The 15902-nt window shown below is 43.4% G+C and overlaps 3 protein-coding genes across 4 annotated transcripts; 1 reads left to right on the top strand and 2 right to left on the bottom strand.

Annotated features, from left to right (window-relative positions):
* Positions 1-190: 190 nt before the first annotated feature.
* On the bottom strand, positions 191-1788 carry LOC120455727 (gustatory receptor 10a). The gene is made up of 2 exons (XM_039642141.2): positions 462-1788; positions 191-353 (listed from the first exon to the last, which is right to left on the bottom strand). Exons 1-2 carry the CDS (start codon positions 1527-1529, stop codon positions 195-197), a joined length of 1227 nt encoding a protein of 408 aa, XP_039498075.1. The 5' UTR covers positions 1530-1788; the 3' UTR covers positions 191-194.
* LOC120455728 (odorant receptor 10a) lies at positions 1642-3479 on the bottom strand. The gene is made up of 6 exons (XM_039642142.1): positions 2774-3479; positions 2472-2659; positions 2123-2412; positions 1913-2065; positions 1790-1844; positions 1642-1723 (listed from the first exon to the last, which is right to left on the bottom strand). The coding sequence occupies exons 1-5, from the start codon at positions 3310-3312 to the stop codon at positions 1794-1796; spliced, it is 1221 nt and encodes a 406-aa protein (XP_039498076.1). The 5' UTR covers positions 3313-3479; the 3' UTR covers positions 1642-1723; positions 1790-1793.
* A 5233-nt stretch (positions 3480-8712) lies between these two features.
* LOC120456026 (glutamine synthetase 2 cytoplasmic) lies at positions 8713-15861 on the top strand. 2 transcript variants are annotated; one of them, XM_039642597.2, is made up of 5 exons: positions 8713-8897; positions 10077-10249; positions 14391-14731; positions 14836-15027; positions 15093-15861. In XM_039642597.2, the coding sequence occupies exons 1-5, from the start codon at positions 8887-8889 to the stop codon at positions 15483-15485; spliced, it is 1110 nt and encodes a 369-aa protein (XP_039498531.1). In that variant the 5' UTR covers positions 8713-8886; the 3' UTR covers positions 15486-15861. The 2 variants fall into 2 exon arrangements, with proteins under 2 accessions (XP_039498531.1, XP_039498530.1); XM_039642596.2 differs by lacking the exon at positions 8713-8897 and adding an exon at positions 9783-9939 and having other exon boundaries at positions 10065-10249.
* The last annotated feature ends 41 nt before the right edge of the window (positions 15862-15902 follow it).

Here is a 15902-nt window from a genome sequence, read left to right as displayed (position 1 = left end):
TTGAAATCCTTATCTGAACACATGTACAATTGAGCTGCTATCGTCAAAGGACACACCTCATTCAAGAGAAGCAGCGCCACCGCCATTAGTAAAACGCTACAGTGGTTATATTATAAAAAGGTATTTGTGGTTTCACATACTATTAACATTTATTTGAAATTCGGATTCTGTGGTTCGGTCCTGGGGAACATTAACTAGGACTTCTTGCGCAGATAGAGGTCAAACTGCACCAGGGTTATGAAATAGGAAAAGGCGGTGACAGCAATCAGGTACATCAGTCGGCGATCCAGGTGCAAAAGTCCACACAGCATGGGCGGTTGGTAGTTGAGCAGCTCCAGCGAAAGGTGTTCTATCTAAACAAGATTTAAGCAATTTATTTCAAAGCCAAATACAAATACAAGCTCTACGAGGTATGACAAACCATATTTGGACCAAGATATGTGCGGTTTTCAGTGACTCACCTCCCTGGTCAGTCGCTCGTCCATTTCCGGTGGCTCCGCGAATCGCCGCATGGTCAGGGCCACCGCCTCCAGCTCCAGTTTGATGTGCTCATTGACCAGGGTCACAATATAGGTGTCTATGTAAAAGCCCGTGGCGTAGACAGAACCCACAACCACCGGATAGCTGACCTCCTCCAGCGACTGTTTGGCCAGCATGTGGAACAGGGTATAGAAGTTGGTCAGGTTATTGATCAGCGTGCTCAGCATGAGTCCGATCAGCTGGAACTGGTGCATCCGAAAGCTCTCGCGCTGCAGATCGTGGATATCGCGGCACCTTCTTCGCAGCTCCTCCAGGCGATCGCTCAGCTCACAGCAGTGATGGAGCAGCATACCACCGGGTCTCAGACCATCCATTTCATCCCTAAGCGAACCCAACTGGAGATTGAATTGCCTGTAGTACTTGAGCACCGATCCGTTGATCCAATAGCAGTAGTCCGCCATGTTCTCCGTGTAGTTCCACAGCACAAAGGCGTAGATCGCAAAGTAGACTCGCACCTGGCTAGCCGAACCCTTGCCACCCTCGCCGTACTGGGCAAATATGCCACACACCTGGATCATCATCATCAGATTGATTAGGCAGAACTTGAAGTACATGAAGAACTCGAACGGTCGCTTGGGCTTCTGTGGTGCGTTCTTGAACTCATCCTCCAGATGCATCCGCTGCATGGTGCACCTCTGATTGATGGCCTCAAAGTGCACGGTATTGGCCACATAGGTCACAATTACGGTGGCATATTTGATGGCCGTATTGGCAAAGCTCACATAGAACAGCAATTGCAAACGCCGATCCAGGGTATCAGTTAAGGTGCGAAAGTGGTAGCAAAAGTAACCGGGCAACACCACAATCAGCAGCATGCTTAATAGATGACCATATGCAATTAGTAGCACCTTGACGCCACGTTTCAGCGCCCTTTGGGGCACATAATCGATCACCACTTGGCCATAGATCAGGGCATACACATGTCCGTACCGATAGAACTTGAACTCATGTCGCTCCCAGAAACTCTTGCGCTCATCCGGCGATGTCATTCCGGTTCCGCTTCACCCAGCAAACTGTTGCCTGATTCCGTGTCCGGTTACGAAGTAGTTAGGAAGTTGGTAGAGTGCACATGGATTGGTCGACTCAGCGCCTGATTATTGGAGATGTGCGATATGGTGGGCTTGAAAAGGGGTAGATTACCTCCTGCTAACTTTCTATTGCATAGGAGCGCTTGATGCATTTACTTCAAATAAAGGCGTATTGTAACATTTTATAGCAAAATGTACAATATAAACTTAAACAGCATTACCCATTTACTGAAAGGACTTGACCAGCGCAATAATAGAGCCCGAAGTGTGAAGAATCTGCAAGAGAGTTCGCTTAAATAGATTAATATATAGATTAATTTAAGCATTTAACTGAAGAAACTTACCGCAGCAAAGGTGGCCAAGGAGGGTGAAAAGAAGGGCACTGCCATCGAAATGGGACGCTGCGACCTGAGAATCAAAAGGTGAACGAGGCGACGTTGTTTAGGCTTAAAAAGTTGCCACGGACACGAGAACATAGCCTGGCACAGCTCCGTGCTCTAAAAGCAAAGGAGTTTAAGCTGCATAATAGAATGTGGAATGCATCTAAAACTCACACTTTCGGCCACCAGAGTTCCGCCATAGCAGTAAACCAGCAGTTGGCTCAAAGCGGCAATCGTATAGGCCACATAGAGCATGGCACCCAGACCATTATTGCCCAGCGTGAGGAGATTCACCATGCTGAATCCAATCACCATGGCGGCGGAAACGAAATGAGCCAGCGTGATAACAGTATAGCGCTCCCGGAAAAATCTGGCCAAATCGATAATGGCATTGTGTCGAATGATTACAGAGCGCATCTTCTGCTCTAACGTATACAGCTGCACTGGCGACAGTTCCAAAAGATCTTCAAGAATAAATGGAATAATTTGAGTATTTTGCAGTAACTTGTGCATACATAGCCACCTTTGTAGGGCGTAAAAATTGATTCTATCTCCGCTTGCAGCACTTCGAAAAGAGCTGATAAGTGAGCGCAGAACTCGAAATAAAATCCATCACAGCCTCCAAACATAAAGATGGTCACATAGCCCGTGTAGGCAATAAATATGTAGGTCAGGGGAAAAAACGGAGAGCTGAGCAGAACGTTGGGCATTCTAAAAAAGAATTATAGTAATTAAAGGATTAAAGAATAGAATATTAGGCCACATAATTAAGCAGGATTCAGCAAGTCAAGGTAATGGGTTAGAAAGTGAACGAGCTGATCTCACGTCATATTGAAGGGTGTAAACCAGACGAATTCCTCGCAACGCTTCTGGAGGCACAGGACCATTGCGATCAGGATGGGCTTCAAGTTGTATGTGGTGCAGGTAAAGAATCCGGCCGACAGTGGCCAGAAGTTGATGCGGGCCGCCATGACCGAGTAGCTCATCCGGATGTCCTGTTGCTCCAATCGCTGCCAGTTGGGATCGAAAATCAGGCTCCTCAGGCGGTACCACATGGTCGATAAGTCCTGGCGATAGTGCAGCATGAGGAACATCTTGAGCAGCGTGACCGCCGAGGTTCCAGCTGGACAGAGGGTCTCCAGGGCCAAGGTAATCTGCTGTTGGTGTAGAAAACGCAAACCAGCATGGAGTTCGGTCGCCACGCCAATCGACAGGATCACGAAGTGAATCAGCGATCTCCAGGGCAACGTATCCCCACTTTTTCCCGGCCAATAGCCCATTATATTTAAACTCAAGCGGGGCACTGCAAAAAAGTACACATCCAGCTGTTGATCGCGTTGCAGAAAGCGAAACCACTTGGACATGGTGGATACTACTTTTGAAACACATCCTGGCCAGTAATGCTCCTTATATAGGCAGCCCAGCTAATTGACTTGTTATTCGATGAAAGTTTGGCCAAGTTCAGTGCAGTAACTTTTGCAATTTGGTCCTGATTTAGGCACCGCCAAGTGGTGCATGTGATTGGGGTCACCTTCTTGACTCCATGGACTCGTGAGCTCCAGCACTTGTTATACGTGGATCAGTTGGGACGACAGGCACAAGTAGCCGGGAACGAGTCGCAATCAGAGCTAATGCATCAATTAGCGCTAGCCGCTAATTTCAGTAATCAAAATACAAACAAATCAAGATTAAGACACTCGGACATCGGACTCGTTGAATTCGAATTCGTGCGTTTTTAACTAATCTCTAGCCCACTCACGCACAGCATGAGGTTCCAGGAGCGGATTCGGTTAGCTCTGGATACCATCTATTGGAAATTATCAAGAAATGTTTGAATATTATGGCTGAGTCATTAGCTTTCCGTTTCCCATGATTGCAGTTTATCATCTTATCGTATCTATTTGTAACTGCTGTTCTGTTTGCTCTGCTACTTATGCACCGCAATGTCAGTGTTTTTATCATCGAGTTTAGCATATTCGCGATTTCAACTACAACTAAGAAGAATTGTAATCTAGAATCTAGAAAAGAAGACCTTGTTGAGTCACATTGATAAGGGGCGTAATAACTCGAATGTCGTTATAGTTGGCCTTATCGAAAGCAGGTTGGATATAAAACAAGTTACTGATGCGATTGTGTCACGTGATTTAAGTGGGAGCAGTGATGTATTTGGGATGGCATTCGAGGGGTTCTTGTCTTGGGGATGTGGAAGTGGACTAACATTATCCCTAAATCCTTTTGAACACCTTAACCTCCCTCCGCGGTGGAATCCGCACCTGTGCGCCCGTTGCCTGTCACCTGCGGAGTCATAAATCATGCAAACCTGTCCGCCGGTGTGCGTTTAGGTTTGGTTTTCGAGTGCGACCATTGATGTATTGAGGTTTTTTTGTCAACGCCACAGACGAGTCTAAGTTATTTTTTCTCTTTATACCACTTTTTTATGTAGTATATATACTTAGATTGGCAGCGCACGTTCCTCAACCCGATGACGTCAGCGATGGCACGCACACATCTGTAAGCTCACGGGTTTCGATTTGGATTTTAGTTTTTATTTCTGTGCGTTTGATCGGGTTTGAAATAAGCCGCGACTCCATCGAAGGTCGATCTAAAGCAGCGATAAGGTCACTCCACTAGTTCAGCCCCCAAAAAGGTTCTTACACAGTCTTCCCTCACTTTAAGTACAAATATTTGCTATGTCCTTTGGGTAAATGTATGGCACTTAGCATAAAATCAAAATAAGACATTTCCATAAGATGTATAATAATTTAAAATAGCCGAATTAATGGCCAATTTGGAGATTTAGTGACCAACCCCCGCGCAAATGCAAGGGCATCAAATTGATTTAAAACACTGGATGATGATAGTAATGATGATGATGGGTAAATTGCTTGATTCGCGGGATTGGGATAGATTTGATGGGCATAATTGCAGCGGCAGTGCCGAGCACCGCAAATGGCTAGCAAATTGAATCAACGCCAATTGCTCAGCCGTCAGTAGTTGCCCCTTTTCCATATGCATTTGCTAGTTATTTTTTGTTTTTTTGTTGTATTATTATTACTTGGCTTAGCATCAGCAAATCGCAACTTCCTAGCAACTGAGGTAGGTGTCCCCCAACCCGCTAAACACGCACACTCACGGCCTAACACGCAACAGAGATACAGTAAGGCCTCGAAAATGAATAACAAGATTCAACTTACAGTTCCTTTGTCCTTAGAAAACTGACAGAATCAAGAAATGAATTGAAATGGTAAGTCTCTTTGGAATACTTGCAATTGCATGTACATAATATTACTCTAGATTTCTTTGTACTCAAAAAGGGATTATAATCCTTTCGAGGATGTCAAAACAAGCGCAGAGTTCACTGTACCTGCTCAGATAGAGAAAAGGGAAGCATTCCCAGCACTCAGCTCAATTGGGATGGCCTGACATTGTTTCGGAAAAGTCACCCAAATCAGCTGAATCCGCGGTGGGAGCCGCCTTAATTCGGATGAGGGGCATGGGCACGGGATTGGGGCTACGAGAATATCCGATCACCCGTTCTGTTTCATGACAAGCCGATCCAAAGCAAACCCAACTGAGCTGGCACCCCAAACATCCCCAGAACCGAAAGCAATACGCCGGGCATATAGTGCACATGACTATTAGATAAGTTTATTATAGAATAAATAAGCGTGCGGGACCGAAACCGAAACCGAAACTGAAACTGAACCGAAATGCGAATGCGAGTGCCATAAAGAAGTTAAGCAATTCAGACAGTTTAGAGCATAAATTGTTTAATAGAGTTTTTACGCCAATTGGGGGCATAAAGAGTGTCGCATTTTATAATTCGGTTTTTTTTTTCACATTCTTCTTTTTCTTTTTCCAACTGCAGACGGCCATCCCAACTGCCTAGAGCAGACTTTCCAGATAAGAAAGGCTAGAAATCCGTAACATTGGCTATGTCCAGGGTTCCCGGCGGCGAATAGAAGCACCAAAGCTGGTGGAACCTGCAATCTTTGACTGGCGGAGGCTATCGTCCATCCGGCGATGAGTTATGCAACTTTATGACGGTCCACAAGTGGCCAAAAACCCAAACAGAAGAAACGTAATGCCAAAAAGAACAAAATCCACTCGATCAAGCGATAATCATATGTATGTAGAAAATGGCGCCAATTATTTCGGTGACCCCCATTAGGGTTCTGATAACGATTCCAGAATATTACGTGGAATTCACAGAAACTCGGTCTATAAATCTATAAATTTGCAAGCAAGATGTAAAAGCCAGATAATATGACAAATAAAATGACACGTTTTCTAATAATAAACAAAGCTGCTTTTATTAATTATACAGTAATTATACAGTAAGCTAAAGAAAATAAATAAATAGTTGTAAATGTATATATAACAGACAGTAAAGATAACGAAACATTACTAAATGTGACGCTAACTAATTCACACCGCCGGGGATCTAGTCCAGAATCGGATCCAACCGAACTGGTGACCCCGATGAACTGACGCTGGTCGATCGGAAAACTGGCGCCCAACGCGGGGCCTAAAAATAGACCAAATGCCCAATGATGATGATGATGGGTCTCGATGATAAATTGTGCCGCTTGATGATCGTCAATTAAAGTGGCGAAATTAATGCGAAATATGAGAAGTGGTAATGCCAATTCAAATTCACCAATTACCACAGTCTGCGCCAATCAATTAGTCATATATATGTGTATAAATGGGAGACCATATAGTTTCCGCTGCCTTCACCTACTTACCGCTAAGTCGGTTATCGAAGCCACGCGTCTCGGGCTCTTCTTCTAGCCGGGTATTTACGGTGGCCCACCTCCTGGGCCCCTAATCTTGGCCAGCTTTTCCAAGTTCGAGGCGCTATCGCAGATCAAAGTTTTTTCGCTTTCTGTTTTGTTATTTGTTTTTATTTTATTTTTTTTGTTTCTAACTTTACGGGCTTTATGGCCCTGCGATTGCCTGGCCGTCGCCTAAGCCAATTTGAATGCAGCCGGCAAGAGAGAGAGGCTCGCGAAAAAGCCTCGTTAAATGCGAGCAAACACCAGAAGACGGACGACGACAATCGACGATCGACGGACGGACGGACGGATTACGGAGGCGGCGGTGGAGGTGGAGGTGGACAAAGGCAGGGGGCAGTGGACGGAGTGGGGTGATGACCGCAGCGGAAAACGCATGCGCAGTTCACGTGATAGCCAGATAGTCAGAGTTGGCAAATTAGCCGATGTTCTGGACATTTTTCGCAGCTTGTTAGCCAACAAATTTGGAAATAATTATTATTTCTTTTTCATTTTAATGAGTATTTTTAGAAATTAAAATATTTACTAGAATTTCTGAACAATATATTTTCAATAAAATCAATGTTTTATTCTGTAGAGAAACACCTTTAATAATATTACGCATACGCCACGTCGTCTGTGTCGATTCACGGAAATTGCATTATTTATAAACTACACACTTATCATTCGTATCTTTGGAATGATTAAATGAGAAAATGTGATTAATTTACTTGAAATTGTGAGAAACTCAAAATGACTTATAACTCAAGATTTATGAACAATTAAATGATACATCGCTGAAATTACGCTTTAATTGAAAAGAAAAGGATGTACTTAAAGAATTTCAAGCTGAATTAGTTAATTTTTTTTTTTAGCCATCTCTGAGCCGAATCGAAGACGCAGCCGACGATTAATAGAAAATTATTTCACGTTTGCCTGTTTGTTTAATTTTATGTTTGTCCGTGCGTTTGCGACTGGCCGGCAAATATGTTAATTGTGCATTTAAAATTGAAATAAAATGTAGCTTGTCGCAATTTATTTGATACGTAAAATTGTTGTTTCTTTTGACCGTCTGCCCGTCCAGACGTTTTTATTTGCGTTTAAATTTAGATCAGCTGGCGAATGGGTTACACCCAAAGTGAAAATGAGTTTATCAAACTATATATATAAACTATATAAATTCTATGTGAGAGATTAAAATGTAATAAAAAAGGCGTAAATTAGTTATTGTAGTTAATAAATCTATTGCACACTTTAAACAACTGTATAAAATATACATTGATATTAATTTGAAGTAAGAGAATAGAATGCCGTCGGCTGTTTGTGTAGCACCTGTATAGGAAGTAGGAACAACTCCATGAGAAACGTATTCCCACATACCATTTTAGGTATAGCATGGCAGTAGCTTGTCAAATATGGTAAAACTGCACTGATAAGTTGTAAATTCCGGACAATTTACATTACCGCCTAGACGAAGCCATACAAATTTGAAGCGAACAATTAGTCTTTTTGTACAAAACTCGTTTGCAATTAACAATTTCACACCTTCGGCCGGCAAACATGGCCAACATTTTGCGTTGGGTGTGTGGTGTGTAGTACGGGTTAAGGATTTGCAATTGGCACTTTTTTCTTTTTTTATTGTAGGGGGCTTCGGCGGGGGTCTGTCACTTTTGTGGGCCAAAGGAATTGCTCCCTTTTTGGGGGCTTATTTACATTCGTTTCTCGACCCGACAAGCCGAGCGCACACAGCGCACAGCACACAAGAAATAATAATAAAAATGTGAGAATCTTGAAAAGGTAATTAGCACATGGTCGTGTTTGCTTTATGCGCCATAAAAATAATCAAAAAATCGAGTCACACATACGAACATCCCATCCCCCCAGTGGACCGAGTGCGAAGTGATCGGTGATCGGAGATCGGAGATCGGAGATCAGAGAGCCTATAAAAGCGGATCAATCGCCGCTGGATCTGCGCATTCGCTCCTAAGAAGTGTCCACTGTATCAGCTCGAAGATCGAAACTCCCAATTGGAATTAGAGCAAAAGGATTCGCATTGCAAAAGCAAGGAGAACATTCTACGCAAGTGTCAAGTTCAAAGTTCGCGTGTGAAATTACACATATTTAGCATTTGGCAAATCATTGAAAACACAAGCACACAATAAAATGCATTCAGCGTAAGTTGTTCATCATTACATCAGCCGACCGTCCTTGTCCTTGCCAAACAAAAAAAAAAAATAAAATAAAATAAATAATACTATTAACAGCTCATTTGCTGGCGATCCAGCTGATAAGCGACTTTTACTCATTTACACGCATTTGCTGGCACATCAAAAGTGAATTAAAAATAAACAAAACAATTTGGCAACTCACCTGCAACTGTTAACGTACACAGCGAGCAATAAAGGGCAATTGGGATTACAAGAAAACATCTACAAAATCCAAAAAAGTGTAACATCTTTTTCGGTTTGAAAATTCCCATTTTCATGAGTGTTAAATATACTTTTGAAGTGCAATTTAGTTTCTTTCAAAATTAAACCTAACCGAATTCAAGTGGTGGAAGTGCTCGACTATTTTTCTCCGTGCTACCGGAAACGCCAGCCAGGAATCCAATTGGGAGAGCAGCTCTCGCCTCCTCTCGCTCTCGCGCCCGCTACACTCAGCGGCGACAAGCTGCAAAGCGTCTAATCAGACAGTGGGTGGGAGTGGGAGTGGGAGTGGGAGGCGGGCGGTGCGAGTGGAAGAGGGACAGGGAGAGAGGAGGCGTTGATCGTGCGGCGACTGCGCTGCGACAACAGCTGTTGCTTTTGTTTTCAATGGCGTGCTGCCCGCTTCGCTGCCGGCGTCGCTGCCGCTGCTAGTTTGTTGTAACTATAGTATAGTGTAGTGTATGGGGTACGTAGTGTAGTGTATATACAGCACCAACAACAACAAGGCAACAACAGTGAGAACAACTACAACGATAGCAATAGCAATAACAACAAGGGGGCGAAGCGGGCGGTTTTGCTTTTGTTTTGCTTTGTTGTTTATTGTTGGTCATTATAAATTGAGTTGGAACAAGGGGCTCCAGCTTAGTCGTGTTCCAGTAACGCTTCCGCGCACACCAAATCCAATTCAGTACCAATATCCCAATCAGCGTAAGGACGCAGCAGACAGCCGTCGTCCCGCCCCACCAATCAGATAGTCAAGTCCAATCAGAAGTGCATTCAACACAATCAGGTGCAGATCTTAAGTTCCACACGACGACAAATAGCGAGACGAGTGTGCCAAACGAACATTGTTTATTTCTGATCCGCTTTCGATTTGTATCATTATTTTTTTGGGTGCCCTAATCGCATGAGCAGTATGTCCGCTAGGATCCTGGAGGACTCGCCCAACGCGCGCATCAACAAGACGATCCTCGATCGCTACCTCTCGCTGCCGCTGCAGGAGAACATCGTCCAGGCCACCTACGTGTGGATCGATGGCACCGGCGAGGATCTGCGCTGCAAGGACCGCACCCTCGACTTCATTCCCCAGAGTCCCAAGGGTGAGTAGCTAAGCTAAGCTGAGTGAAAATGGAAACGTGATCATGAGTTCTTAGTGTTCGATTTATCAAATTATCAATGAAATTCAATTAGACTTTCGAGCATTTTACAAACCTTTCTTAAATAACATTCAAAGTCTCAACATTGTATTCCAAATATAACGTATTTACACGAGAACACTTGAAACACGGCAGTGAAATATAAATTAGAAACTCAAATGCAGCTCATTAGAACCGAACAGTAATTATAATGCCCGATTAGTTTCGAGTTAAAAAGCGCTTGGATCAAGTACTTGAAAGGCCGGTAATAAATAATTTCCAAGTTATCGGAACATAGGTCGCGTACGCACTTGATTTATGTGCGAAATACTTGATTTTCTGCAAGTGTAATCTTATCTGAAGTGTCTACAGACTTAAAACTGTCTCCGTCTCAGGCGTTTGCTAGATTTATCGCGCTAATTCGCTAGAATAGCCGATCCACGTTGGTTTTATGGCCAGCTGCAAATGGTAATGGGCATTTAATAGGTAGCGTGTGAATGAACTTTAATACAGAAATGTTAGTCCGATTGAAACTAAGTTACAGTTAAATCAAAGAAAGGCAGCTAACTAGCTTAAAACCAGGTGCCAGGTGCTAATTTCTTTGTAATTAGTCAGTCGCCTTTGGTGATCAGAAATACAGACACATTCTTAAGTTAGAAGCTTTTTGAGTTTATTTCTAATTTCGGCAACCGCTCGAGTTCACACAGTTCTGTGGACCAAATAATTGAAGAGGGTAGACCAATAAATCATATGAGTACATAATCCAGTATATATGTATGTATATTGTATATATTATTCGCATAAGGTTTGTGCTTCTTACTACCATCTTAGCATAGATAATAATCATTTCCTAATTAAAGACTATATAAATGTACGTGTCATCCACAATCTTCCGCCTGCAAATTCTCAGTCTTTAAATCGCTTTAAATTCGCATTTGGCGGCAATTACTACGCAATAGCTATATGCTATATGGCTATATATACATACGTACTTCAAGTAGATCTGTGCGATTTTACGATCGTCTGAAAATCTAGCCCATAAACGACCCAAAAAATGGTATGGCAATGAACGACGTCTGTTGCGGTTTTTTTTTTTTTTGTATTTTTATTGATCCCTCTCACGGGGTTATATAACCCCAACAAAGGCAACCCGGCGATGGGATGACCTTTGCCTTGGCACGATTCTGGCGACGGTACTTGGGCTCCTCGAAGTTCGAGCGTCTGGGGAAGTGCTCGCGTCGCTTTATGGTCTAAAAACAGAACAGCATTTTCACGACTCGCGCGTCTGATAATGCGATTTAATCGGGACGCAGGGGCTTTTTAACAGACCGTTTGGACTTGAAAGAGGTTTTTGTGCTTGGCGTTAATTGATTGCGTTTTAATGTGCAATTACGCGCGGCATGGAAAGTGGAGGCAGTTTAGGGATATCGGCTTATGGCTAATGGGCATTGTAAACTAATTTCGAACTCTCTAACGATGGCTGTTGTTGAGACACGCGCTTGAAGTGTTTTTATTACGCGGAAAAACGTGCATTTTATCACACTAGAATATAACAACAATCAGACATATCAGTTTATCACTTTATCAGCTTCACACACAACTTTGTATACTTGGAATCGAACTACATTAAGGCATTGCATTTAGATATGAAGATTACCTGAATTGTTACATTCTAGTTTGGGTAATTCCAAATTCAAATTGGAAAATATCTAGTTGGCACTGTTGTAACTGTAATGCAGGCCCAATCAGCTGTGCGACAAGGACGGATAGCTGTCGCTCCAACTCAAGAGAATAGCCCCCAACTTTGTGAAGCCCCGCGATCAGCACGCAAAGCTGTCATCTTAATTATTCCACTTGCACTTGTGAGCCAAAGCAAAACACAAACAGAATTCAATGCCTTAATGTGCACAATTACTAATTAGGCGCACTCACACTCACTCCGTCCCACTCGCACTAGCTGCATCCCATGTGCAATGGGCGTTGGAAGAGGACTGGTATATATGAAACGTAGGTGTGAGAGAAAGCATCTTTTCACTATTTATTCCTATTACTTTTAAAGATTAAAGAGTGAAAAAAGAAGGAAAGGAAACTCGCACTTTTCAAGTTCAAAGTCAAATTATAATTCAATAATAGCAAAGTTGCCAGGAATCGACCTTTAATCGTTGAGGCGTGTCACTTTCCATAAAGGACAATCGATTTTGCTGCCCCATCCTTTTGCCCCTTAACCGCGCATATCAGTTGCAATCAATAGTAATTGAAAACTTTTTAACCCGATTGCATTTATAAACACTTGAGTCGCAAATTTACCAGTCACCACAAGGATGGGCAGGTCAGAAAGAGATAGATGCCAGTACGTGGTGGTAGAAAAGTACAGTTTGCAATGTGGAAAAGGGTTACACCTGGGAAAAAGGTTTTAGTTTCAACACATAAAATAAATCTTCGGATTTAGTAAACTAAATTACCAAAATTAAGTTAATAGTTGTTAATGGTATTAAACAATAATCATAAGAGCATAGTTTTTGATGAGATCTAATGATTTGGGAAGTGAAAGAAAACATATTGAATTACTAACTATATGCACTAATTGAAAGTACATATAACAGTCCTCAATGAATAAGTTCATCACCTTTTTTTTTTTTTGATTTAAGATCTATTGATCTGAGATTACAATTGTTCAAATGAATTACTTTATAGTGCCCAAGTGGCGGGTTTCAAGATCAATGATCTCAGGATTGCAATCTCCAACGACTGATAGACTGATAATGGCTGATAGAAGCCGACCTTTCGCAGTATGTATTTGTTTCTGTGTAGGACAGAAATCGGAAGCAAATAGCAACAGTAGCTGTTGGGGGTTCAGTATCGAGAAGGTGAAATCGGGTGCTAAGGGGAAAAGGGGGGAGGGGGGAGCTGTGGGCGGTGGGTGGCTGGTTGGAGAGCAAGGCTAATAACTGTAGTGCTGCTGGCACAGTGACACACTGACATTCGCGCGCTGAGAACCAGTCGTTCTGCATGTGTGTGTGTGTGGAAAAATGTACAGCTGTTTATCAATTCGAGTGGCACACAGATACGCGCTTGGGGAGGGGCGGGGAGCGGAGATAGAGACGACCAACACGAGATACCAGATTGTAAATGAAAACGCTGGCTCAAGGTCACCCCCCGCCTGTTACAACAATTGAACGCCCCCACTTCAGTCCACCCCCCGCATCCCCTTTGCCAGCCACAGAAGATTTGCATAAGTGAAATATTTTCATTAGCATTATTTACATGCGGGGAATTAACTATTTATTATAATAAACAACAGGCAATGGGGAAACTGGTTGCCGAGTAAACAAACATTCGTCACCCAACACCTCTTGATTATCTCAATTTTTGTTCTCTATTCTCACACACAAGCCCCACTATTTTTTTTCGTTTTTTGCGATGGATCATCAAAATGCAAGGCGAGATTTGGAAAACAAAAAAAAATGGGAGAGGTTGCAGCTTGCGTTTTGAAACCTAATAGGCACAATTGTTTCATTCATTTGAAATCGCACTTACATAAACAAGTTATACTAAATATGAAATGTAACTTTAGAACTTAATAAATAACTTTCTCTCTTGGGAATACGTTTTCAGTTGATAATAGCATTCAAACTTTTGTATATAAATTTACTTAATTAGTAACTATTATTCACCCACCACTTAACTTTTTAAGGTGAGCCCATAAAGTTAGTTGTTAATCAATGTAAATTCAATAGACAAGCTAGCAATATTTTAAAAAAGAAATAAAAGTCATAAGGAAGCGAGTTTCAGGTGTAAATATGATTGAATTGAATTTAATGGCAAAATTGGGGTTAATCTGTACTTGTTTTCCATGCAAGCGTTCTTCAATTGGATTTACAAGAGTACGCTAACGTGTTTTGGTTTCGAAAATAGGGGCTGGTATTAGAGAGATGTGAACTTTCGAATGGAACCCCTCACAATCGCAAGTCAATTGCCCTCAATTATATTTAATTCGAGGGTATCGCATGCTAAGTGAGCGACGAGGTCACCCCTTTTCAAATTAACCCCCATCGCGGACTAATGACCATCGACTAACCCCCCATTTCGGTTGTTGTTATTGCAGAGCTCCCCGTTTGGAACTACGATGGAAGCTCGTGCTACCAGGCCGAGGGATCCAACTCGGACACCTACCTGTACCCGGTGGCCATCTACAAGGATCCCTTCCGGCGCGGCAACAACATCCTGGTGATGTGCGACACCTACAAGTTCGACGGCACCCCCACGGACACCAACAAGCGCAAGACCTGCCTGGAGGTGGCCAACAAGTGCGCCGCTGAGGAGCCCTGGTTCGGCATTGAGCAGGAGTACACCTTCCTCGACTTCGATGGCCATCCATTGGGCTGGCCCAAGAACGGCTTCCCCGGACCACAGGGACCCTACTACTGCGGCGTTGGTGCCAACAAGGTGAGTTCCACAAGTCCATTTGTTCATTGCCATTCATGCCAATGGGGCGTATACGTAATTTGTATTCCTAATTCAATTTTTCATACTTTAATCATGACTTTTAGGTCTACGCCCGCGACATTGTGGATGCCCACTACCGCGCCTGTCTGTACGCCGGAATCAAGGTGTCCGGCACCAATGCCGAGGTGATGCCCGCCCAGTGGGAGTTCCAGGTGGGACCCTGCGAGGGCATCTCCATTGGCGATGATCTCTGGATGGCCCGTTTCCTCTTGCACCGCATCTCCGAGGAGTTTGGCGTAAGTTTCACTAGCTATGATCTCTATGGCGTAAATGTGACTATATTGTATTTGAACAATCACAGATTGTGTCCACTCTGGATCCCAAGCCAATGCCTGGCGATTGGAACGGTGCTGGTGCCCACACCAATGTGTCCACGAAGGCGATGCGTGAGGATGGCGGCATCCGGGACATCGAGAAGGCGGTGGCCAAGCTGTCCAAGTGCCACGAGAGGCACATTCGCGCCTACGATCCCAAGCAGGGCCAGGACAACGCCCGTCGTCTGACCGGAAAGCACGAGACGAGCTCCATCAACGATTTCAGTGCCGGCGTGGCCAATCGCGGATGCAGCATACGCATTCCCCGCGGCGTCAACGATGATGGCAAGGGCTACTTCGAGGATCGCCGGCCCAGCTCTAACTGCGATCCCTACTCCGTGGTGGAGGCCATCTTGCGCACCATCTGCCTGGACGAATAGGACGGGGGCATACATGTGTACCTATGTCCAGAATTGTTGTTATCGATTTATAGCTTGTTGTTAAACCACCTTTTGATCCAATGATCCACTGACCCACGAACACCCGATCACCTGAACACCTGAACACCGAACGCGAAGTTATATGCATAACGTAGACTTAGTTTTTACCTAACGTATTCCCCACAACAAAACCCAGAACTAGAATCCTAAGGCAGCCCTCCTCTTACTGATATTTCCAACGATTTTTTTTTCTTTTTTTTTGTAGCTGCTGTTATTTAGGTTTTAGTGTGAGTTTTTTTTTGTGACCAATAAAATATATTAATATGGTCAGCGATGAAGTGAAGAGGAGCAAGAACCCAAAAAGACATCCCCACGAGAAAAAAAAAGAAAACAAAGCTCTAGTATCAAAAAAATCCC

Source organism: Drosophila santomea, chromosome X (genome assembly GCF_016746245.2).
Source record: "Drosophila santomea strain STO CAGO 1482 chromosome X, Prin_Dsan_1.1, whole genome shotgun sequence".
Taxonomy (NCBI): domain Eukaryota; kingdom Metazoa; phylum Arthropoda; class Insecta; order Diptera; family Drosophilidae; genus Drosophila; species Drosophila santomea.
Note: the sequence above shows the minus strand (reverse complement) of the source record. Positions and strands in the feature narration are given on the sequence as shown.